The 25,402-nt window shown below is 37.4% G+C and overlaps 3 protein-coding genes and 1 pseudogene across 7 annotated transcripts; 3 read left to right on the top strand and 1 right to left on the bottom strand.

Annotated features, from left to right (window-relative positions):
* The first annotated feature begins 513 nt into the window (after positions 1-513).
* On the top strand, positions 514-1,962 carry LOC115993037 (topless-related protein 4-like). 4 transcript variants are annotated; one of them, XM_031117306.1, is made up of 3 exons: positions 514-742; positions 834-998; positions 1,855-1,962. In XM_031117306.1, exons 1-3 carry the CDS (start codon positions 614-616, stop codon positions 1,885-1,887), a joined length of 327 nt encoding a protein of 108 aa, XP_030973166.1. In that variant the 5' UTR covers positions 514-613; the 3' UTR covers positions 1,888-1,962. The 4 variants fall into 4 exon arrangements, with proteins under 4 accessions (XP_030973166.1, XP_030973165.1, XP_030973167.1 ...); XM_031117305.1 differs by having other exon boundaries at positions 1,852-1,962; XM_031117307.1 differs by lacking the exon at positions 1,855-1,962 and adding an exon at positions 1,755-1,797.
* LOC115991310 lies at positions 1,888-4,027 on the top strand (annotated as a pseudogene).
* Positions 4,028-8,469: 4,442 nt separating this feature from the next.
* On the top strand, positions 8,470-14,635 carry LOC115988539 (TMV resistance protein N-like). 2 transcript variants are annotated; one of them, XM_031112112.1, is made up of 6 exons: positions 8,471-9,030; positions 10,937-12,041; positions 12,160-12,459; positions 12,565-12,654; positions 12,997-13,941; positions 14,023-14,635. In XM_031112112.1, exons 1-6 carry the CDS (start codon positions 8,537-8,539, stop codon positions 14,560-14,562), a joined length of 3,474 nt encoding a protein of 1,157 aa, XP_030967972.1. In that variant the 5' UTR covers positions 8,471-8,536; the 3' UTR covers positions 14,563-14,635. The 2 variants fall into 2 exon arrangements, with proteins under 2 accessions (XP_030967971.1, XP_030967972.1); XM_031112111.1 differs by having other exon boundaries at positions 8,470-9,030; positions 12,565-13,941.
* Positions 14,636-23,175: 8,540 nt separating this feature from the next.
* On the bottom strand, positions 23,176-25,144 carry LOC115991972 (coatomer subunit beta-2-like). The gene has a single exon (XM_031115984.1). It carries the CDS (start codon positions 24,970-24,972, stop codon positions 23,233-23,235), a length of 1,740 nt encoding a protein of 579 aa, XP_030971844.1. The 5' UTR covers positions 24,973-25,144; the 3' UTR covers positions 23,176-23,232.
* Between the last annotated feature and the right edge of the window lie 258 nt (positions 25,145-25,402).

The following is a 25,402-nucleotide window of genomic DNA, read 5'->3' as shown; positions in this document are numbered from 1 at the left end:
GGCTTTTTTAGCCATTTTAAAAATATGCCTACAACTTGGTGAATGAGGATATTTCGAGAATGGGATGAATGGGATTTTAATCCCAGTTTTGTGGGTAGATGGGAATGCTTATAGGGATATCTACTCCATTCTACTGTTTCACAAATGCGAGGAAAAGGATTGAAGAAAATTGTGTTTTTTCTTTCCTTTGATAGAAGAAATTATCTTCTTTTTTTCATTGTTCTTTTTTAAATATAAATAAAATAAGCTAAAATATTGAAGGTTCTCTTGCTTCCAACAGTTCATCTATCCAGCAGATATTGATTAGAAAATTAAGGCTTGGTTAGATGATCGCTTAAATCAACTACTTAACTGTCGCACATGGGGCCAATGTTGCAAGACAATGGCCTTCAGTGCTGGCGGGAAAGGTAGTAATGATGTTTTTCTACTGTTCTAACTGTTTATTTCTATCAAAATTTCACTTTGATTGGGAGATCACTCATGTTTCTTTTATTGTGTGCATTAAAGGCTGTTCATATGTGAGACTAGTAAAGAAGGATGATCATACCTTTCGGAATTGGATGAACATCAGGTGGCTATCAAGCGTGTATATCATGGTCTTTGGAACAGGTCCATGGGGGTTGTGCCGTTTGATACAATGAAGATCCAGTTCCTGGCTATCGGTGATGCATTCAAAATAAAATTTTGGGACATGGACAATATTTACCTCTTGACAACTACTGCTGCAGAGGGTGGATTACTGGTAATGCCCATGGAAAGCCCTTTTCTAGATGTGCTTGGCAGTATTTTGAAGCTCTTATAATTTAACAGTCTTTACCCTGAATATCTTTTAGGCTGCTCCATGCATTCGATTTGACAAGGAAGGGATACTGCTTGCTGTATCAACAAGTGAGAATGGAATCAAAATACTTGCAAATGCTGATGGTGTACGGCTTCTGTGTTGTATTGAAAATCAAGCTGTTGATACCTCCAGAGTGGCTCCTGCAACTATTGAAAAGGTACTACTTTATTTTAACTTTTATAGGAGCTTCAAATTTGTACATGCTTCTTAATTACATTGTTTATTTTCAGGGACCGATAATTAGCACCTTTGGTGCTTCCTGTTCAACTGCTGGAACAAGCACTTGATATTAGTCGAAGTCCACAGAAACCCTAAAGCTTTTGATTTTCTGAAGAATATTCTTATCAAAATTTCAGAAGAATATTTCAGGAGCTAAAATTCTTATTGACGACAACGCATATGTTCAGTTGACATTTCTGAATCTAGAGGAAAAGATGACTATTGTGGAAGTTCTCACTTAGGCCTAAAGCATGTCTGTTGTGTACATGTTTTTTCTTGTGCCTATCATTCATTTTTTTGGTAGTTTGAGATGTTGATGTCTATGTGTATGCTTAGTACAGATTTTCCGATCATATTTTAGTCTCTTTTATTAGTCGAAGTCCACAAAAACACTAAAGCTTTTGATTTCCTGAAGAATATTCATCAAAATTTCAGAAGAATATTTCGGGAGCTAAAATTCTTATTGACGTTTGCATATGTTCAGTTGACATTTCTATATCTAGCGGAAAAGATGACTTCTGTGGAAGTTCTCGCTTAGGTCTAAAGCATGTCTGTTGTGTACATGTTTTTTTTTTTTTTTTTTTTTTTGGTGCCTATCATACATTATTTTCGTAGTCTGAGATATTGACGTCTATGCGTATGCTTAGTACAGATTTCTTGATCATTTTTTAGTCTCTTTTATGTATAATTGCAGCCGCAGGCGCAGTCTGTGTTGAATTATTAAAAATAAATAATAATAAAAGAATTCATACCCTTCACTTAATCGCTCCTTCCCTCAAATTTTCATTTAGAAGAAACATAGCTTGGAATTAGAAGCAGCCGATTGAATGGAAAGGATAGAGAAGCAGAGAATTGAAAGAGCAGAGAGAGCGGAAAGGAGAGAGAGGCAGAGAAATTACACTGACAAGAACGACATTGACATTGTCATTATCAGAAATCTACTGGACTGTCTCCTTTGTCACATACTCTTCTTTCTCCCAATCCGGGATGCCATTTGCACAAGCATTTGTTAACCAGGCAGAGGCCTCTGTGGATTGTTCAATTTATAACCAGATATAACAGATATGTGAATAATAACATATTGCATTTTTATTTTCAGCATTTGAGTTTTCTTTTTCAACAATAGGACATTTAGTAAGGCTCTTTTACAATTACAAAACAGGGCAGAAAAGGGTTATATCCTTGTGAAACAATTTGCATCTCTTATGAACTTTCCTGCTTTCCATTCGAGTGTTGCATATTTGAAACATATAGTGCAGATATATTCCTATCATGGTGGTAATGATTTGCGCAACCACCTGAGGTTTGTTTATACATGTGTGTGTGTGTGTTTGTATACTCATATAGTTTTCGGTCATTATAAAAAAATGATGCTAACTGGTTCTTTTAGCTCCTTTTGTTAATAATTGTGCTTCTGCAATTGTTTACTCCGTGTTCCCTCATCATAAGGAAAACATTCAGGTATTCCATTGTTTTATTTGCACTTTTTCTAGTTGACAGTTTTTCTTTAACTTTTCTTGGGAGACATTCAAGGTTTGTAACTCATGCCTCAGCCAGAGTTTTAGGCTATTTTATTGTTAAGCTTAGCAGCTTTACCTAAATATTTTGGTGCACTTATTATACACTAAGGCTATGCTTGCAGAGGGGGCTCATGCATTAATCAGGATACGGTTTTGCAAAAAGAGTTTGAGGCGAGAGATTTCTTTTTTCCCTTTGTTCATTGCTTTTGTTTTGTCAAATTAACATTTGAGCTTTCTTCTTTCCATCTGAAGTATTATGGTTAATATATATATTGCTATTTTCTTTGTACAAAAAATGGCATTATTCTTTTCCACCTTTTCCTTGCAACTCTAAATTGCTTTTGGGAAAATAATGGGAAATGTGAATCTTAATTGTCACACCCTAATAATCCATAGGGTTGCCACTTGCCCACACCCCCTCTCACACACAACCCCCCCCCCCCCCCCCCCAAAACCCTTCTGGCTCTCCTGCTGTGTTGATTTGGTATAGATCATTGAGGGTTTTCTTGCTTCCTACAGTTCATATTTTCAGCAGATATCAATGGGAAAATTAAGGCTTGGTTATATGATAATTTGGGTTCAAGAATTGACTAGGATGCTCCAGGCCAATCTTGTACGGCAATGGCTTACAGTGCTGACGGGACAAGGTAGTAAGGATGTTTTATTACATTACTTATCCAACTATTTATTTCCTTAAATTTTTCACTGTAATTGAGCAATTTCTCAAGCTTTATATCATGTTTCTTTTATTGTGTGCATCATAGGCTATTCTCATGTGGGACTAGTGAAGAAGGGGAATCATACTTTGCTGAATAGAATGAAAGTGAGGGGGCTATCAAGCTTGTATATAATGGGCTTTGGAAGGGGTCTGTGGGGATTGTTCAATTTGATACAATGAAGAACCGGTTCCTAGCTACCGCTGATGAGTTTCAAATAAAATTTTGGTACATGGACGATGTTAACATCTTTACAACTACTGCTTTAGAGGGTGGATTACCGGTAATGCCCGTGGAAGCCCTTTTCTTGATGTGCTTGGAAGTATTGAAGCCCTTCTTATAATTAAACAATCTTTTCCTTGAATATCTTTTAGTCTTCTCCTTGCATTCAATTTAACAAGGAAGGGATACTGCTCGCAATATCAACAAGAGAGAATGGAATCAAAATGGTTGCAAATGCTGATGGTCTACAGCTTTTGCGTTCTATTGAAAATCATGCAGTTGATACCTCCAGATGATAGAAGACTTGTAGTTCATGGGGCTTTTATTGGAAGGTATGTTTGTTTGTAAAGTTCATGAGGTTGAGGACTCATTTTCAAGCTCTTATTAGTTAGAAAATTCTAGAAGTTAAGGACTTTATTATGCAATAGGGATTTTTATTATGTTGTGTTAATTATTTTCATGGAATTTGAGAGGATGTGTCTGTTAAATTCATTAAATTGAGTACTTAAATTCAGGTTCTCATACCAGGTGGGGCATTTTAGGTTTTGCTGCATTAGTTTGTCCTCATTAAGGCTTCATTTGCAAGTGATTGGCCGGGTGTGAGCAACGCAATGTTTGAGCAACGACTTAAACACTACAATGCCTTAATTTCTGGGTGTCAGGATTCTGTGTATTAAATTAAGAATGCTAAAACGAACTTAAATGTTTCATGCCTTGTTGACTATTCTATGGGCAACAGAAAACAAATTGCAAGAATACTTGCAATGGATAGGGCATTCGCATGGAAATTGATCACGATGGAAGACAAAAGAAAATGGATAAAATTTTGAGAGAGTTGATGGAGGATGACATCGGTAAGAAATTGAAGAAAAAGGTTATGGATTGGAAAAGGAAAAAAATTTGGTTGAAGATTCCACTGGTCCACGTGGTTCTTCATCCCTCAACTTTTTAAACTTTTTAAATGAACTTTTTTATTTTTATTATCAAAAGGCAGTATATTTTAGGCAAAGAAACTTGATGTGGGTTGTTACTATTGCTCCGTGACTCCATCATATAGAAAGATCATCAAACAGGGTATATCTTATCTATGTGTGACTTGACAATGTATTAAAATGATTAAATGAAATTTAACACGAATAGATGATAAAAAAAATTTGAGGCACATTCTTTTATTTGTTTACAGAAATTCTCATGATTTTGGGTTCTCATAAAGGATTAATGAAAAAAATAAGGGAAAAAATGGTGAAGTTGAAATCATTGTCAAGAATTTTCAATGACTGAAACTTCTGAGTATCAGGATGAAGATCAATGCTAATAAGGAAAAAGAACAAATAATGATTGAGCTAGTGAAAGAATCCACATAATTTACTAGCTAACTAACCTCTTGCTACTTGGACAGGAAAAAGAAATTCTCTAAAGCAGCTGATGTCTCCAAACATGGCACAATGTGGATAGGCTTAAATAAATTATCTATAAATGTTCAAAATAGAAGTCATAAGGGATTAAAATAGTTTCAATGCAAAGGCACACAAGTTACATTTGACTAGTGTTTTGTAATGTGAAAAGTTGTGGTTGTAAGCCGCTTTGCACGAAATTTTCAAAACTTGCTAGGTCCCAATCTATTGTTGTCACATTAATTAACAAGGTAATGAAAGAATTAAAGATTTTTGGTACTATAGTCAAGAACATGAAAGCTTCAACAGACAAACACCTGCTGTCAGCGGTAGACTCACAAAATTTCCCTCGACCAGCTATATAAATATGTAGGAGTTTTCTACTAAGCACTAGATTCCCTGAATAGCTTTTGGTCAATGGTCTTGAAACATAACTTTTGTGTCTGACTCTTTAGAACCCCCATATCAGAAACAATATCAGCCAACTAGGCTTCTTTGATTCCTGATAGATTGCAGCCACTTCTATAAGGCCTCTCAAATCGCCAAACCGGCCAAACATCACTGCTTTTGGAGTGCCTTAAAACAATCTTCCATCTTACGCGGTATGCAAAACACTGTGATCTCAATTTAATTCTCCTTGCAAGGTCCCTTACAAGATTTCTTGCACAACTTCCCCAATATAAGTGAGACAGTTAAAAGTTCAATGTGGACTAACACTTGCATTAAATGCAGAAATCATTTCAAGCTCTTTGTGTCCCTTCGATGTAGGAACCATTTTAACTTGATTTATGCTTCACAGCTTAGTAATGCCACTTACAGAGCTGGTAGCCTAGAGCACTTTGCCATGTCTGGAGAATGAACAACCAAAGAGTGCCCAGTGTTCCCCAATAAAAATCCCTTCCTGCTTCAGACCCCAATCCAACTCTGCATCTGCATCCATATCTTCATTTAGATCATTCCTTTTCCTCTGCACAAGTGTAATACACGAAGCTGCCAGCGGAAGAGAGTTCTTTGCAATATCAACTCTAGCATTCTTGAGAGCCAAAGTGCCTTGTGTTTAAAAGGGATATTAAATAGTTTCTTCCTCAACATTTGCTTTTGCAGCAAAAGCCACACCCTCTTCCTCCTCCTCATGAGATTCAACAATAACTGCCCTTCAGCATCCAGTTTCCCATAATCGTCAGTAACCTGTCATGCCTTTCCATCTCCTTTTCTCCGAAAAGGATAATTGGTTCACCAAGCTTGTGAAGAAGACGAGTCTGGACAGCCATGTCATAAGTAATGGTAGGCACACCTAGAGCTTTAACACACAGCTTCATTATAAAGCTCTCTGCTTGAGGAACAGTTAAAATAAAGATAGCTAACCTAGGAGTAGTACTATGTTGGGCTTGAGAAAGATGTTGCATAGAAAATTCCACTATGAAATTGGAGAATACAAATAGAGTAGTACTAAGAAATTGGTACAGAAGGCATTCTCAAATCCATTTTCATTACATCAGATCTAAAGCACTATCAAATCTGTTCACATTACTAACACAATGATGTCTCTGGCAGTCGAGTTTTTGCCTTATTGAGAATGCATTGAATCGGACGAATGGTACACCTTGAGTTTTTGCCTTATTGAGTTGTACTGACTAAAGATTATAGCTATTCCTAACAATGAACTCGACCACAATGTTGGTATTTTTCTAGCCTTGAATTGAAATATAAAGTAGGTATATATATTACACAAATTAAAAACCAGAAAATAAATAAATAAAATTTGTTATCAATTCAATTTTGTTTAGGAGCTCATAACTATCTTTTGAAGAAAAATGAGAGTTTTTATATTCATTAGTTATTGGGGATGGACATTCATTATCCACACAGAATTTGTTGTCAATTAGACTTAGCTTCTTATGTGAACTGAAAAATTACAAGATTTATGATTTAAAATAAACGGACAACTATGAAAAAGTAAAGAAGCTACTGATTACATTAAAAAAAAAAAAAAAAAAAAGTATGAATATACCTAAGGAAATTTCTTCTTACTAATTAATTCGATAAGGATTTTTTTTCCTTAGACATAAATATTGTTTTTTTTTTGAAACTGACATAAATATTGTTTATTAACGCTACTCCTTGTACTTTTGTGAAATTTTTTTTTTTTTTTTTTGAGAGGTGTACTTTTGTGAAATTGTTCATATTATTAAAAAAAAATGAAATTATAGTTAGCAATAAAAAAAAGGGGTGTAAAAGGGCATGATAGAAAATTCATGGAAAATGGAAAGCTCTTAAATATGGGACCTCTAGGTACAAATGAGTATATTATTGAACAGTTCCACATAAGAAAAGAACAAGATCAAAATCATATTTATGTTTTGCGATTATCACCAGTTTTTCACACTTCAAAAAAAAGAATAGTCAATTGAAAAACCCTCTTGAAATGAAAATGATTATTAGCTTGTTGGATAAGACAGAAAGCCTATGACTCAAATTCCATTTAAAAAGAAAGAAAAATAAACAAAGACTCCCAATAGGCTTAGGAGCTCGGATTTAGCCTTAGATCAGTGTAATAGTCCTAGTTAGGACTACTGCACCATGTAATTATCTTGTGATGTGAGATGTAAAAGTTAAATAATAAAAAAAAGTTAAAAGTTAAAAAAATGATGAAAAAAATAAATGGTTAATTTTTTTCTTTTACCATCTTAACTTTTATATCTCACACCAATCAAGGGATAATTGCATGTCCAATGACTATTAGCCTATTAACCCGGATTCAAATCCTAAGAGCTCTACTAAGTGGCCGGCAAGCTCAATCAATCAATTATTCAATACATGTTTCAAGGAAACCCTGAGGATAACTTTATAAATTTTGTACAAAGAGAATTCTTTTGGCTCCATTCAACTTTGGATTCTTTCTCATTTTACGAAGTAGGAGAATCAATAATAGGCATTGAAGTAAGAGAACATATCTACTCATTCGGAAAAAAAGGACAAGAAAAAGCGAACATATCTACTCAAGTAGTCATACTTTATTCTACTACTTAACCATGCCTCAAATTGTGGTTATGGCAGCTTTGTTGACTTGATTGGCCAAAGAAACGAATCTATATTAATAGAGAATTTAGGGAGTGATTGGTAAGTGTTTCTAAACAACAATTTTCAGTTTTTAAACAATATTTCACATATTTTTACATATTTTTTCATCCACACATATTTTTACAAAATTTTTTAAATAATAATTTTTAATTTTTAAACACATGTACCAAACCAACTCTTAATATTTACACACTATTCCTTTTCAATAGAGTACTTTATCGCCTTTTTTCTCTTCTTTTGAGAGTGCGGGATGGTGGGTGGTGGAAGTGGGAAATAAAGGCATCTTGTGTTTACACTTTACAGTTGTATAATATTTTCTTAGCATCCCTTACGAAATTTCCTAAAAGTTTCCTAAAAGTTATGACTTACAAAAAAGTTAAAAGGAATTAGGAAAAATAATATAAAAATCGCAGAAGACTTAAATTATTCATTCTTTCTTTTTGAGTCTTTACAAGTGAACTATTCGCATATGATAATATAGCTCTAAGCCTCTAACCAAAGCCACGGCTGATATCACACACACTGAAGCTTTGTAAGTTTCCAATGGCTTCCATAACCTCTGAAATAGCTTCTTTTTCTTCATTGCCCAAATGGAAGTATGATGTTTTCCTCAGTTTCAGAGGTGAGGACACCCGCAACAACTTCACAGACCATCTCTATGCTGCTTTGGATCAAAAAGGAATTAAGACCTTTAGAGATGATGAAGGACTTGAGAGAGGAAAACCCATTTCCCCGAAGCTCTTGAATGCTATAGAAAAGTCGAAGTTTGCAATCATTGTTCTATCAAGAAACTATGCGTCTTCGTCTTGGTGCTTGGATGAACTTGTAAAGATTGTTGAGTGCAAGAAAAAGACTAGGCTAACAATTTTGCCTGTTTTTTATGGTGTAGATCCATCTGATGTACGAAAACAGAAGGGCAGTTTTGCAAAGGCCTTTGCTAAACATGAAGAACTTATCAAGAACAAAGAGAAGTTGAAATCGTGGAGAGATGCTTTGACTCAAGTTGCCGATCTCTCTGGATGGGATGCACGGAATAAGTAAGAATTTCTTTTGCACACTTTCAGAATATAAATATTATACATCATTGCTTTGTTCACTTGGCCAAATAAATTTTTTCAAGTTATGTTATATAATATATTTACTCAGCCAGATAGAAAATAAATCTAATCGTGGATCGCTGAATTTAATACTTACGTTGTGTCCATTACTCAAATATTAGCTACTTGATTAGTTACTAGTGTCTTACTCAAAACCCAAAAAAAAAAAAAAAAAAAAGATTAGTTACAAGTGGACTTTAATCAATTACTCTACGTAGGGAATTTGATGAGTTTCTCATATAATGTATAAAATTGGAATTTTCAACCGGTCACTTTATTATATTAATACGAAGCCTAAGCAAGCTTAATTTCTTTTCTGAAATGATTGATTTTATCTTTTAATACAACTGATGAATTGAACAAATAATAGATCAAAACTAGCAGCTTAAGCTGTAGACACGGAGCACAATCTTAAGCAGCAGTTAGTAACTATAAATAGCATAATTCCTGGAACTCTTATTTTCCTCTGTGTGCGTCTCCCCTTAACATTTTTGCAAATTCAAATTTTATATCATTCTTCATGTCTTTGAAAATGGCTTCTTCACCTTTAAAATTCGCAGCATGAAATCTCTGATTTGTTTCTAGTTTATATATAATAGATATTAGCAGCTACTAGAAGTGTAGACCAAAGCTGCTGCCTTGTATAACCCATCTGAATTCTGCTTCCCAATCATCAATATATCTGCATAATGATCAACAATTCAAGTCAATTTTCCTAATATGTCTTGTGAATTGTAGGCATAAAAAAAGCTTACTACTGTGATTGAAAAAATTACAGAAAATGAGAATAGCGTTTCCATTCTTTCCCCACTGAACTTGTTACTTGTGTATTGATCATTTTTTCCTTTTTTTTTTATTAGATCATAAACTAAGCTATAAATGAATGCTTAAGCATTTGAAAACCAAATATTTTTCCACTAATCTAGAACTGAATGAGACTATTTGATGGCTTCATAAGTAGCTGTGCAATTGAATTTGTCAGTATTGAAAGAGTCCCAACTAACCAAATATATAGATTAATATATTTGAACCTTTTTCCATTTCCACTAATCACAGCTAGAATCTCTGATTCCATATAAGTCCATAGAACACGCCCTCAATGCCTCACCATTCTCTATATGATTCCTCAAGAATGCGTTGTTACTGACCTCAATCTTGAAAATTTATTCCATTCCCAATTACACTCAGAAAGTACAGGAATTGCACAAAGGCTCCTACCTCCGAGCAGGCAAGCTCCTTTCTTTGAAAGCAAGAACCTATATTCATTCTGCAGAAACAATAATTTAAACTACATTCGTTTGGGATCATAGGCATCTATTCTTTATTTTTCTATTTTATTCTAAAAATGAAGCAATGAAAGCCCGAAGAGTTCCAAAAGATGAATTAGAAATATAGTCAAGAAACAATATAACATGACATGCAAGTTGTAATGAAGAATCATGTAAAATTGAAATGTTTCTTTTTTGAAGTTTTATTGAAAGTTGTTAATTCCAGATCTAAAAGGCAATAGCTACCTTCCAACTCTTTCTGACCAAGACTACTATACGTGCACTTTAGTTTTAATGGTAAGGTAACACTACACAGATGACTTCCACCCAATGATGATCTTTTTTTTTTTTTTCCTTCTTAAACAATGGCTTACTATTTTATGTTTTCTACAGCAGCCCAAATATGTAATACAAAATTTATATTGTCAATTTCACAATTTATTATATCTTTTTCATATTGTGGAACTTACAGTTCCATTTTCTATAATGAACGAATCTAAAATAGTACACTTGTTGAGCCTTCTGTCTTGTTATGGCCTATCTCGACTCAAAAAATTATTGTTATATATTCCTGGCAGGAAGGAGTCAACAATTATCGAAGAGATTGCCAGAAAATCAATTGGTGACTTGCATTATTCATACTCAGGTGTTCATGAGGATCTTGTTGGAATACAATCTCGTGTGGAGGAAATGGAGAATTTATGTTTAAGAATGGGGTTGAATGATGTTCACCTTATAGGGATTTGGGGTATGGGTGGAATCGGTAAAACAACTATTGCACAAGTCCTATATGATAGAATCCGTTGTCATTTTGCTGGCAGCAGTTTTCTTGCAAATGTCAGAGAAAAAAGTGGAAATGGTGGTTTAGTTACTTTACAGAAACAACTTCTTTCTGATGTCTTGTTCGAAAAAAATATTGATATTTGGGATGTTCAACCGGGAATCAATTTGATAAGTAGTAGATTATGTCATAAGAAGGTTCTTGTCATTCTTGATGATGTGGATCAACCTGAACAATTAAAAGCTTTAGCAGGCAAGCGAAGTTGGTTTGGTGAAGGGAGTGTGATCATTATAATAACTAGGGATCAAAATTTGTTAATTAGACATGAAGTGGCTGAACAAAATATATACAAGGCTAAGAAATTGGATAATGATGAAGCTCTTATGCTTTTTAGTCTGAAAGCCTTCAAGCAGGAAAATCCTTTAGAAGGTTACGAGGTGCTATCTAAAAAATTTGTACGTTATGCTCAAGGCCTTCCTTTAGCACTCAAAGTTTTGGGCTCCTTCACGTTTCGTAGAGATCCAAAAGCATGGGAATCTGAACTAGGTAGACTAAAAGAAAATCCGGAATGGAAAATCCTGGATGTGCTCCGTATAAGTTTTGATGGCCTAAAGATAATAGAGCAAAAAATATTTTTGGATATTGCTTGTTTCTTCAAAGGAATGACTAAATATCGTGTAGCAAACATACTACAAACTCCCCATTACAAGCCTTACATTGATATAGACATACTTGTAGAAAAATCTCTTATAACCATCTTAGATGAAGAAGAATTATGGATGCATGATTTACTACAAGAATTGGGTAAGGAAATTGTTCGTCATGAATCCCTTGAAGAACTCGGTAGACGGAGTAGATTGTGGGTTAAGGAGGATGTCCTTCATGTACTAAAAAATAATACAGTAAGTTGATTATGCATAATCTTAAGCTTTGTTATGAGTGTGTGTGTGTGTGAGATTCATTAAAGTTTTTGTTAATACCTTCCAATGCAATTACTCTTTTATTTTTGTTGGTTACTAGGGAACTGAAAAAGTTGAAGGCATATTCATCAACACCTGTTCAAAAGAAGAGGACTTGAATGTTGAAGAAAAAGTAGAGGACTTGAATGCTAAAACCTTCTCAAAGATGAGAAATCTAAGATTGCTTAAAATTTGTAATGTGCGCCTTCCTCAAGGACTTAATTCTCTTTCAAGTGATTTACGTCTTATGGATTGGCCTGAATGTCCTTTGAAATTCATGCCAAAAAATTTCAATCCTGACAAACTTGTTGAACTCATTATGCCTTGTAGCCGTATCAAACAACTATGGGAGGGAAACTGGGTAAGATCTTTACTCATGTGAAACAAGGTTTTTATTTTTTTGGTGGTAAAAATATGTTCATAATCGTTGAATTTTCTCTATTTGGTTGTTTTTCAATGCTAACAGAGTTTAAAGTGGCTAAGAATCATCAACCTCAGTGATTCTAGAGAATTGATCATGACTTTGGATTTTGCTAGAGTCCCAAATCTTGAGAAGTTGATTCTCAAAGGTTGCACAAAATTGCCTACGATTGACGCATCCCTTGGAGATCTCAAACATCTTATTTTGTTGGATTTGAGCAATTACAAATGTCTTAAAAGCCTTCCATGCGAGATCAACTGGGAATCTCTTGAAATTTTTATTCTTTCAGGTTGTTCAAAGTTGAAGAAGTTTCCAGAAATTATGGGGAATATGTCACGCTTGCTAAAACTTTATTTGGATGGGACTGCTATAGAAGATCTACCATTATCAATGAAGCAGTTAATTGGGCTTATCAAATTGGATCTAACAAATTGCAAAAACCTTTCAAGACTACCGAGAGTCCCAAATCTTAAGAAGCTGATTCTCAAAGGTTGCACAAAATTGTCTATGATTCACGCATCCCTTGGAGATCTCAAACATCTTATTTTGTTGGATTTGAGCAATTGCAAATGTCTTGAAAGCCTTCCGTGCGAGATCAGTTGGGAATCTCTTGAAATTTTTATTCTTTCAGGTTGTTCAAAGCTGAAGAAGTTTCCAGAAATTGTGGGGAATATGTCATGCTTACTAAAACTTTATTTGGATGGTACTGCTATAGAAGATCTACCATTATCAATGGAGCAGTTAACTGGGCTTATCACATTGGATCTAACAAATTGCAAAAACCTTTCAAGTCTTCCTGGAGTCATTTGTAGTTTGACATCACTAAAAACTCTCACTCTATCTGGTTGCTTAAAACTTGACAATATGCCAATGAATTTGGGGAATCTAGAAGGCCTAAAGGAACTAGATGTAAGTGGAACTGCTATAAGAGAGCCACCTTCCTCCATCTTTTGCTTAAAAAATCTCAAAATACTATCTTTCCAAGGATGTAATGGGCTGTCAATGTCAAAAACTCCAGATCTCATGGGCTTGGTATCTGTATCAGGTTTGTGTTCATTAACTAGATTGAATATGAGGAACTGCAATCTTCAATCAATCCCTAGTGATATTGGCTGTTTGTCCTCATTAAAAGAATTAGATCTAAGTGGAAATAATTTTGTTTTCATTCCTGAAAGCATTAATCTACTATCTAAGTTGAGAGAATTTTGGGTGGAGAATTGCAAGAATCTTCAATTGTTGCCTCGATTGATGACTCCTTACATTCAAGTTCGGGCAAATGGATGTGCCTCATTGGAATCTTTTCCACCATTTAAAATGAAAGATGATTCAGGAAAATCTTTTTATCTTCTCAATTGTTTCCAATTTGTTGAAAATCAAGGCTGTTGTGACTTGTTCACTGCAATGCTAAGAGAATATTTTCAGGTCTCTCTCTCAGCCAGCTTTAAAGATCATGGTTTTTTTTTTTTTTTTTTTTGAGATTCATGGTTGGTTTTTATGTTTCAGGAATTGTGCTATCGAGAATCAACTACAAAACGTAGCTTTGATGTTTTTCTTCCCGGAAGTGAAGTTCCGAACTGGTTTAGGCATCATAGTGTGGGGGCTTTAATAAATCTGGAACTGCCTTCATATTTATTTGAACAAATTAGAGGAATTGCTCTCTGCGCTATTTTTCGACACCACCAGCATCGTGGTTATGACAGTTACGAGCTTACGTGTCGCATTAAAGCCAATGGAAGGGACTTTACGAGTTTTTTTCCCGCACGTGTTTCGGGAGAGTTTAATACGGTTGAGTCGGATCATTGTTGGTTCATTTATTTATTTCCTCGTTCAATCGAATTCTTCCTTGGAGCAGAATTACCTGAAATTGCTGATGGATCCAGCTGTCAAGTTGGGATTGAATTCATACTCGAAGGTGAACGCATGATCGAGACAAGGAAATGCGGGTCCCATAAGGTAATGTATGGAGATATTGAGGAACAGAACAGGCTGGAGACAAAGAAATGTGGGGCCATGTGGTATACGAGGAAGAAATTGAAGATCTGATACGCAGCATGGGTCCAGGGCCTGCCCTAAGCTTAGGCCACTGCCTAGGGTCCCTTTACTAGAGAAGGCCTCAAATTTGAGGGCAATTTTTTTTATTTTTTATATATAAATATTTTTTTTTAGAGATATTAAAATATTTTTGTTTATATTTTTTTCACTATTAAGAAGGCTCAAGTAATGCTAGAGATAGAGGTAAGACAAATTTAAATAAATAGGTGTGTTACTAATCACAAGTAATTCAAATAGAAAAAATGTTAAAAATATTATAAATTTACTATATAACTTTTATTTATTTAATTATTTTTATACAAAATAAAAATTCTACTCTAACTTAATCTAAGTGTATATATGTGCGAAACTCTCCTCTAAAAACTTAAATAATTGCCCCTCACACTCCACAAGAACTTATACTTGTGGAGTGATCACTGTACCAAAGGTGTATGGTGGTCTTCATAACTTTTATAATTTGATGTGATAATGAATATGATAGGTGAATTTCAACAAACTATTGAATGCATTTTTGAATAAATATTTGTGATTGGTGATTTATCTTTGTAATTCTCATGTTGTAAATTTTATAATATTTCTAGTATTTTTGTAAGCCTCGTGTCATTGATCACATTCATTATAACACTAGTTTGTAGTAAAATTTGTTATAATTTTATCATTTTCTCAAAAAAAAAAAAGTAAAAATAATAGATTTAAAAAATTATTGTATAAAATGCTAGTTAAATATTATTTAAGTGATAATATAAAAGCTCCATTTGAAGATTTCGCCTTAGGCCTTCAAAACGCTTAGGCCGGCCCTGCATGGGTCAGAGTGAGTGCAGCAGCAACATAATTCCTTATAATGAGGGTGTTGATCATTTTGAAGAGGATATCAAAAGTAAGCGAAGTCGTGATGATGAGAATGGAGCTAGTGGAGAAGGTAGCTCTACTCACATACCACACCCTAAGACTAAGAGAGTACAACCCTTTGATGGTGAGTGATGACTCTCAGTGATAGTCAGAAATCAAATGGTGGCTTGCAGGAATCTGGACCCTCTTTATTTGAACTCTTTGTAAGTCACCAACTCTCCCTCTTACAAATTTCCCCTTCTTTTTTTTTTTTTTTTTTGGGGTATTGTATATGTTTCTTTTTAATAAAACTACTTCACAAATGCCATTTTCAGGAATTTATTGTGGTACTCATTATTGAATAGTACGGACATTAAGAACTTAATTGGACTTTATGACTTTTGCTTATTACTATTGCTTAAAAAAAAATCTAATCCAATAATTTAATTTTATTACTATCGCTTATTGTGTTTACCTTTATGATTATGATGTGGAGTAAATATTTATGTCATTCTTGTATAGTATTTATACAAGAATGTGTAGTAATTAACTAATTATTTAAAACTAATTATTTAAATTATTTTGTAGTCATATCTGATATAGTTTACTGATATATATATATATATATATATATATCTGTGTGTGTGTGTGTAAGGACACAACGATCAAACGATACAAGCCCACTTAGAATAGTAAAGTTCCTACAGTTCAGTTAGGGCCAAATCAATATATTTATAAGAGAATGGATTTAACAATAAGAGAGGGCTTCGCCCAAGGATAGGAATGAGGGAGAAAAAGACTAAATAGGGTGGATTATGTATGTAAAGAGCTTGTTACATGCTTGCCCAAGGAGGCCAATATTACACCAAAAGTTGCAATGTTCACGCTCTTCTCTCAATATCCTGGTTTTTACTCTTCTATTTCTGATACTTCTCCCTCTCGATCCACTTTTCTAAGAACTTTTTCTTTCTTATATACTATATACTATTCCCTACTTCACATCTTGACCCTCCATCTTTACATAACAAGGTTCTCAGTGTGACATCTGCCCCTTTAAACATTTGATGAAGGTAGTAAAAGGAGTTGTTGAGCTATGAATTACACTGCTTAAGTTACTTCCTCATCAATGTAGCTAATAAAGCTGTTGCCCACCATTTAATGCGGAGGTAACAGGATACTTCTTGCTTGAAACTTCTCCTACATTCATGATTCTCTCTTCTCAACCAGCCTTTCCCACCTGAAACTCCTAAGAACCTTTTGTCTCTTCTCCCCTTCTCCTCAGGTGATTCCCTCCTCGGGTACCTGATACCCTAACACCAACACTAACAGTTCAATAATCCCTTCCTCAGTCCTTGGGCCCCCACAATATATATATATATATATATATATATATATATATAAAATATTATTTTACATTTAAAATCCTTTACAACCATAATAGTTGCAATGCTTTTATTGTACATTTAAAATCCTATTCAACCTATTTTCTCACGGTTTTTGGGTAACATGTTGCAATGACTTTTAATATATTAAACTGGACTTTGGTCTTGATGGATGTGTTGATGATACAAAATCACTTTCACCATTTTTTTTTTTTTTTTTGTGCAAATAAATGCTATTATATTAAAACAACTAAAAGGAAATAAGGCAATTCCTCTCAGAGAATTTGCCCATACAATCAAAATACAACAAAAACTTAAGATCTGAAAGGGGAACATCAAAAAGCATAAAATCTAGTTGCTGCAAGATGATCTGCACACTAGTTAGCTTCCCTAAAGCAATGCTTAATCTTTACTCTTGGAATCATTGTCCCAGTAAGTTCATGCAATCCGAAATGAGAGCAAAATGAGAAATGTTCAAAAGAGAAGGATCAGACACCCACTCCACCGTAGCTTTTGCATCCAGTTCTACTTCTATATTCTTGGCTATAATCTAATTTAGAAGTATGTTTGATTTTAACGGACTTAATAAAGACAATATCTTATAAGACAGAAGATAAACCTTAATAGGCTGATCTTCTCAAAATAGTGTTGTAAGGACTCGATTTGTAACGACCCCAAAATGGTATTGGGTTCGCACGTAAAAAGGCCTAAACAATATAATTTGTAGAGCATGGGTTTGAAAGGTTAGGTCTTGGTCACCAAACGGTAGTTGGTCATGGTTTCCATAGTGATTTGCACAAGGATGAACCTGACGTGTTTAATAAAAATCTATTCCGATATGTCATGAGTGGCTCCGGTCCTTAGACCTCATCCAATGAGCTTTTTGTTCTTATTATTCTCTCCTGTTTAGGACTCCGTCGTCTGGGAGCCCCCCTTTTTTGGCGCATAGGTCTTCACGTTATATAGCCCATCTTGGTTGATCTTGACCTTCCACCTGTTGATCCGGCAGGTCCCTATTCAACTACATGTCCCATCAGTCGCCTCCCCCTGCTTTTTGTTAGTTGCGCTAACCGAAACCACACTGTTCAGGCGTCTTTTCTCATTAATATGGCTAAGACATTTGTGGGCGCATTCAATGCAGAGGAGACGTATTTACCTTGAACCACCTTCATTCCGTACCCCCATGTGGGTCCCATTCTACTCGTTTCTTCTTTTAGGGGCCTTTTGGAGGCTGCCTTTGTCGACATGTCGCTCTTCTCTTTGAAGTCTTGGGATGCCGAGGACAGGGTCATCCTCGGCTGTGTCTCTAGGCCATTTGGTCTTTCCCTACTCGTCCTCGGCGACTACCTTCCTCGGTACGGGCCCTGGGCCCTAGTGGAAAGTAGGCCGGGTCGTAAGTTCTCTGGCCCCACAAGTGTATATACCAAAGTTATGGTTACAATGATAGTGATTCTGTCATCATCCAGACCTTTTTGTTAAAATCAAGCTCCACTTATTGTTTGCCTACCAATGTGAATGTTTAGTTCCCTATAAAAATTTGCCTAGTTGTTTGTGAGAAGTAGTGACAGTTCTAAATGACCAAGCTTTCAATTAAACCTGGTGACTTGACCAATATTATTGGTGAAATATAGGTGCTGAGATATGTGAAAAGTATCCATGCTTTATAACTAAATTAATGATTAAGGTTACTAAATTAAGGCTAGTTTAGATTCCGATTTGGTCAATAAACTTGTATTCTTGCATATTTAAGATAATTGAAAACCTCCAACACTTCTAGTCTATGTCAGATCCATATTTATCATGATAGTAAGACTTAAGGATAGGGGTTTCATTATTTTATTAAAGAATTTTGTCTAGGCTTTGCCAAAGCTTAGTACTTGAATACTTCTAATAAATGTTCCTATGGGGGTATAAAATCGAGAAGCCCATTTCAATGTTCGCGTTGGGCCTAAGGCCCGATCCAAGGAAGGACCCTCCTTGGCCATAACTATAGCCGAGGACAAAGGGAGGGACTCGGTCCTGATAATGACACCCCAAGTCATTCCACCGAACAGGAAAAGTACTAAAACGACAAAGAATAAAGGAAAGGCTACCGTTACTGTAATTAAGTACTCTGCACCTGACAAAGTCATGCTTTTCAGCCTTTACAACCACTCCCAACCACTTTGGGTATAGGCTAAGTGACAAGTGTCAACCCTGCGAATCTTAACCTACACATGGACATTCAAGGGAGAGTAGAAGCTAATATAAAAGGAGGAAAAGGCAATCCAGGAAAGGGGACTCCCTCCGGAGCCCAAGAGCAGGAGTCACTCAAACTGCACCAAAGAGAAAATCTCCTTAAATAAGCTCAGTTCATCTCTGCACAACCGCCATAACCACTATGACTAACAATTGCCCGCTCGCTAAGGCCTAGCTTTTCAGCCCATTCTCTACAAATTTGTTGTGGGGATCGTCAACGTTCGAGCCCATTCCTGTTTTGGGGCCAATACAATTTTAGTCCTTACAATTGGCGCCATCTGTGGGAAAGCTTGTGCGTTGGTGCAGGCAGCTGTTAGTCATGGTAGGATCAAGCCCCTACCAACAAGGGTCCCTCGAAAGAGAGAATTTTGGCAGTGCTACATGCGGCTCACCCTCAGGGCTACACTACGAAGTGCCAGTGGCACAAGCAGTTCTAGGGGCTTCTAACATCAAGTATATGCCCCACACATTTGTCAAGGGGCTAACCCTCGCGGGTCTAGTAGCCCGATTCACCGAATTCCTATAAGTTTTGGACAGAACCAAGGTCTTGCATGGTCCTCGGACTTAAACCTATAAGGAAACCAACTACTTTAAAAAGAAAACATAAGTTTTGGACAGAACCAAGGTCTTGCATGGTCCTCGAACTCAAACCTACTGGAAACTAACCATATCAAGAAAGGCTTAAATCCTAGACAGAATGGAAGTCCCGTGCGGTCCTCGGACCTCGGCTCTATGGAAACTAACACACAATGGCACCTTTCCAAGTGTTTAGACCAGGTACAGTCATGCCTTGGTCCTCGGACCGAATGCCTAAAACAAGTTAAGGCTATGAATACCATCTGAAACGTGGTAGAGCACCCTGGTGCCCGACGACCCCCTTGGATAGTTCATTTTAGGTTACACATCCTCGGGTGATCGCCCCATACGTAATACAGAACATTCAACTATTATTCCGGTTAGTCTCATGTGGTCAACCTATTTAAAGTCGGCATTGTTGCGCCCTCCAGTTTTGATAAGTTCAAAGAGGTAACTTTTTGCTAAACGAGGGCATCAGCCCTAAGTACTGTTCGAAAGAAAAAGACACCAGCACATCCATTCACAAAATAACTATTGTAGAAAAGAAAGAATACACAAAATGAGGTAAAGTCATCTTTTATTAGACAAAGAAGTAGTACAGCATACCAAAAAGGGGCTTAGACAAGCCTATACCAGAAACTAACTACAGAAACAAAAAAAAAGGGGGGGGGGGACTACACAGAAACGATAGATCCTTCAATTCTGCTCTAGCAGCAACTAAGCAAGTCTGGATGGCACCAGTGATGGAAGAGAAGAAGAAGCAGAGGCACCTGGTCCACAATCTTACTCTAACAGCAACTAAGCAAGTCTGGATGACACCAGTGATGGAAGAGAGGAAAAAGCGGGGACGCCAAGTCCCCATACCTACTCTAACAGCAATCGAGCAAGTATCATATTAGCATCAATCGGGTGAGCACGAATGGTACCGGCAATGGGAAATCTCAGTGCTATCGCACCAAAAATCTAATGCAACCTCCACCTACTTCGAATTTTGGCTGAAGGAATAAGAGGCTCCTTTCTTGCCTTATCGGGGAGAAGAAATGTCTTGAGTCTTTGTCTCCATTGCACTGACCGGGCCATTCTGAATCTTGAAGATACCCAAGGCTTCTAAAGAGGAAGTAGTTCTTTCACCCTCACCCTAGCTTTGACCATCTCACCTCCTAAGGCTCAGTCACACTAGTAATGGGGACTTTTGGCACAATTGGAGGGTTAGGAATTTGAAAAGCTTAAAGGATCTGCAAATAAAGGGAATGACCTCCCACCGTACTTCTTATATAGGGGGCAAGCCTTGTGGCATTTAATCCATCCAAATCCCCAAGGAAAAACTACAAATGAGATAAGTCCCACTCAATTCCCAAAGCAGTCTTCAGCCGTTGGATTAGCGTCTCCTCATAAAGAGACTTTAATGAAGGCGCGCCTCGTGTACTTAAATGGTAGGAACGCAACGTGGGTAAACTAAAGGAATGTCTCACAGCCAGGAATGTGCTTCAGGCAAGTGAAAAGGCTCCAGCACTGCTAAAGGAGGAGACTTGGCAAGCCATGACGTAGGCCTGATGTCACCAAAACCCTCCTCTTCGTCTGAGGAGCCGAAGAGCAGGATTTTGAGGGGCTATTGTGCGGGTATAAAACTGAGAAGCCCATGTCAATGTTCGCGTTGGGCCCAAGGCCCGATCCAAGGAAGGATCCTCCTCAGCCATAGGAAGGACCCTCCTTGGCCATAACTATAGCCGAGGACAAAGGGAGCGACTCGGTCCTGATGATGACACCCCGAGTCATTCCACCGAACAGGAAAAGTACTAAAACAACAAAGAACAAAGGAAAGGCTGCCGTTACTGCAATTAAGTACTCTGCACCTGACAGAGCCATGCTTTTCAGCCTTTACAACCATTCCCAACCACTTTGGGTATGGGCTGATGGGACAAGTATCAACCCTACGAATCTCAACCTACACGTGGACATTCAAGGGAGAGTAGAAGCTAGTATAAAAGGAGGAAGAGGCAATCCAGGAAGGGGGACTCCCTCCGGAGCCCAAGAGCAGGAGTCACTCAAATTGCACCAAAGAGAAAATCTCCTTGTATAAGCTCAGTTCATCTCTGCGCAACCGCCATAACCACCATGACTAACAATTGCCCGCTCGCTAAGGCCTAGCTTTTCAGCCTACTCTCTACAAATTTATTGTGGGGACCGTCAACGTTCGAGCCCATTCCTATTTTGGGGCCAATACAATTTCAGTCCTTACAGTTCCAATTTCATGTTTGTATTGCTAAAATAAAGCATAAGCAGTGCCACCTTTGTTTTTAATATTTTCTAATTCCATGTTTTGTCTTTATATGACAATGATATTGACATTATCAGCAGTCTACCAGACTATCTCCTCTGCCACATTTTCACAAGCATTTTGTCAAGAAGGTGGGGGCCTCTATAGACTCTCATCCCATCTGAGTCCTCCAATGTCCTGCTATTGTCATTGTCAACTTGAATCAGGGCTCTGCTGTCAACACCATCAATTTTCATCCATTGCAACAAGCCTTGCTTCTTGGTAAGCTCTTAATGCTTCATCTACTGGTACTATAGATCTTCAAATTTTTGTACCATAAGATAGTCAAAGGGTAGTTGTTTTAGCTAAAATTCTGTTCTATTATATATTTTATGTTCTATCAAATTCAGCTAGAATGAATATTGGGGATATCAAAATTTGGGAAATAGGTAGGAGGGAGAGGCTTGTTTCTCAAAACTTCAATGTTTGGGACATTCGAGCCTGTTCAATGGCCTTGGAAGTTTGACAAACATCTACATAGACTGACGTAACTAGTATATAATTTTTTAAGTTGGAGAATATGTGCTAGGAAAATTTATGAGTCTAATAATCTCTATTTCACTAGATGATAGGCGTTGTTGGCCAATAATTATGATTATATGTAAACTGTGTGATGTACAGTCCTGATGGTGCCATTTTTGGTATGTTACTTTCAGAGGATTTATTTATTGGTTTTTTTATTATTAAATTACCATTTGTTCCAAAAGTTTGAAGTATTAGGAAAGTGTGAATTCAATCATTTGACCATTGTTCTAACACTCTCCCTCGTGTGGGTTAAACCATTGTTCTAAAATATAAAACTTTCCATATCAGGCATTGTATATTCGAAAGACATAGTGCAAATATATTCCTATGATAGAGGTGATGATTTGCAGTACCATCTACGATGCTAACTAGTTTGTTTAGCCCCTTTTGTTAATAATTGTATATTTGCCATGGAATTTTTTTTTTCTCAGATTGATGCTCATCTCGGTAAGGTTAATGATCTCGCCTTTTCAAATCAAAACAGAAAACTATGCATCATAACTTGTGGAGAGGACAAGACTGTTATGGTTTACTTTACTTGGCATATTCTTTCGGTATAAAAACAATGTTGGACTGCATTTGTGAAAGTTCATTTCTGTGCAGGTGTGGAATACTGCCACTGGTAATAAGCTGTAAACTTTTGAAGGGCATAAAGCACTAGCTTACTCCATGTGCCCTCATAATAAGGAAAACCTTCATGTATGCAGTTGTTTTATTCGCAATTTTGGTAGTTGACAGTTTTTTTTTTTTTTTTTTACTTTTCATGAGAGACTTCCAGGGCCTGTTTCTCATGCCTCAGCCAGAGACTTCCAGGGCCTGTTTCTCAGGGTTTGTCAATGTACAAGCCACAACTGCCCCGAGGAAAAAGTCGCCCGATAGAATCAATGATCTCAAGTTTCCTATCGAAGACAACGATCCTTGAACGAATGTAGGCAGCGACATAGCAGTTTCTAGTGCAGCACTTTGAGTAGCATAAGTCCCGTCCGCGAGAATCGCGGGCCTTCGAGAAGAAACAGTGGTGGAATTCATTTGCTGAACTTTCTTCGCACCTTGATCTTGCACTTCCCCTTCTTTAGTCACTGTAAAAAATGGCAACTCCCCGAGACACTGCTTGATCATCGCGATCCCAGTCTCCACTTCTGAGAGAGACAAGCAATACTCACCAATGATCCAAAGTGCACACGAGCAAACCCTCACGGCACAGATCTGGTAAAACGTAGCCAAAAGCCTAGTTATAATTGAAACACGAAGCTTTGGATTGGTCTCAATGATCTCCCTAACGAAAACCACCACATCAATAGCTGAAGCCACATTGGAATCGCCTAAGAAATCCATAAACAAATGCACCACAATGCTCGCGACCTTTGGGAACTTGATCGCGCAAGAATGAATCACTTGAACCAGCATTTGCCTATACTCTCCATTCTTCTCATGCTCCAAATTTTGTGTCTTCACAACCTCCTTCTTCAACATCATCACCATCTCATCCACATTCCTCGGCGTGATCAAATCCAAGGCAATATCAATCGTCTTCTTCCTAATATCCAAATTCGGCGTCAAGAGCGCTCGCAGCACATCCATCACCAAATCCACCATAATCTCCCGATGCGAAATCCTCAGCTCATTCAACCGATCCAAAACGATCAGCTTCACGTTGTTATCGCTCTGCGACAGCAGCAACTGACAGTAAGTATTCGCCGCCACACGAATCGTCGTCGACGCCGACAAAAGCGACACGAGCGTCGTCGCGCACTCGTAAACCACCGTCGTCGACTGCGCGTTCAGCAACGAGATGATAATCTTTATATACTTCCCCTTTTCCACCTTGTTCGCACGGCAAACCTTCCGAATAAACTCCAGCACCACCATCTGGAGCTGCTCGCCCCAATTGGCAATTCGATCCACATTCCGGAACAAATAATCCATCGCCCGATCCTGCGCGCAATTGAACAGCATCAGAAACGCGTTGCGCTTGCTCAAACTATCCTGCTCGGAAGTCAAGAACTTTTCGATGATCTCCAACGCCGAATCCAGCAATTGCTCCCCATGCGGCAGCCTGTAGACCGACATCACCGCCAGCACCGCATTCCACCGCACGAACGGGTGGCGGTGCTCGAGATTGGACAGGATCGACGGCAGAAGCGGCTCGACGATCTCGGACACGTTGAGGCGGCAGAGGAACCGAAGCGTGACGCCGCGTATGAACTTGTTGGGATGCTGGAGGTTGTTGCGGAGGTTCTGGAAAATGAGGATCATTTCTGGGAGTACTTTTCCCTTGGAATCGGTTTTCTCGATTAGCTCGAGGTAGAGCAGGAGGAGTTTCTGGATGGTGTGGTCCTCCGAAGGGAGGACGTAGCGGATGATGGTGATGAAGAGCTGAGGGATGGTCTCGCCGTTGAGCAAGAGCATGATCGCCTTCTTGAGGGCTTCGATTTTGGATTCGACGTCGTTTCCTTCCAGGGATTCTTTGATCTCGTTGGCCAGTGCTGGGGTTGCTTTGTCGAAGTGGACGAGGAGACTGCATGATTTTTCCATTTTTTTTGTTGGGTGGGAATTGGAATTCCGATCTGTTGGGGAATTGGATCTGTGTGGGAAATTGGTTTTGTGTAGAGAGAGACTAGAGAGTAGTATCACATAGTGTGAGAGAGGGGAAGGGGAAAATAGATCTGGATTTCTGGTGAATCGAATTGGGAAGAAAAGAAAGCGGGTGGGAATTGGGAAATGGGCCGGGTTGGACCAGTAAGTTGGGTGGGTGATGTGACGGGTTAATGGGCATGCTAACTATCAATAGAACCTCAAACTGTAGTTTAAAATTTTGGGTTTTGGTCCCGGTCCCAAAAACTAGGCTGGACTGGACCGGATAGAACAGACAATGAGCAAAGAGCCCATAATTAGAGTTGGACTCTCTTTTTCCTTTTATCCTATTTATAAGAGGATTTCAAAAAAAAAAATTTTAATTCAAAAA

The sequence above is a fragment of the Quercus lobata genome, chromosome 5 (genome assembly GCF_001633185.2).
Source record: "Quercus lobata isolate SW786 chromosome 5, ValleyOak3.0 Primary Assembly, whole genome shotgun sequence".
NCBI classification, from domain to species: Eukaryota; Viridiplantae; Streptophyta; class Magnoliopsida; order Fagales; family Fagaceae; genus Quercus; species Quercus lobata.
The sequence above is the reverse complement of the archived record's forward strand: the minus strand, read 5'-3'. Positions and strand labels throughout refer to the sequence as shown.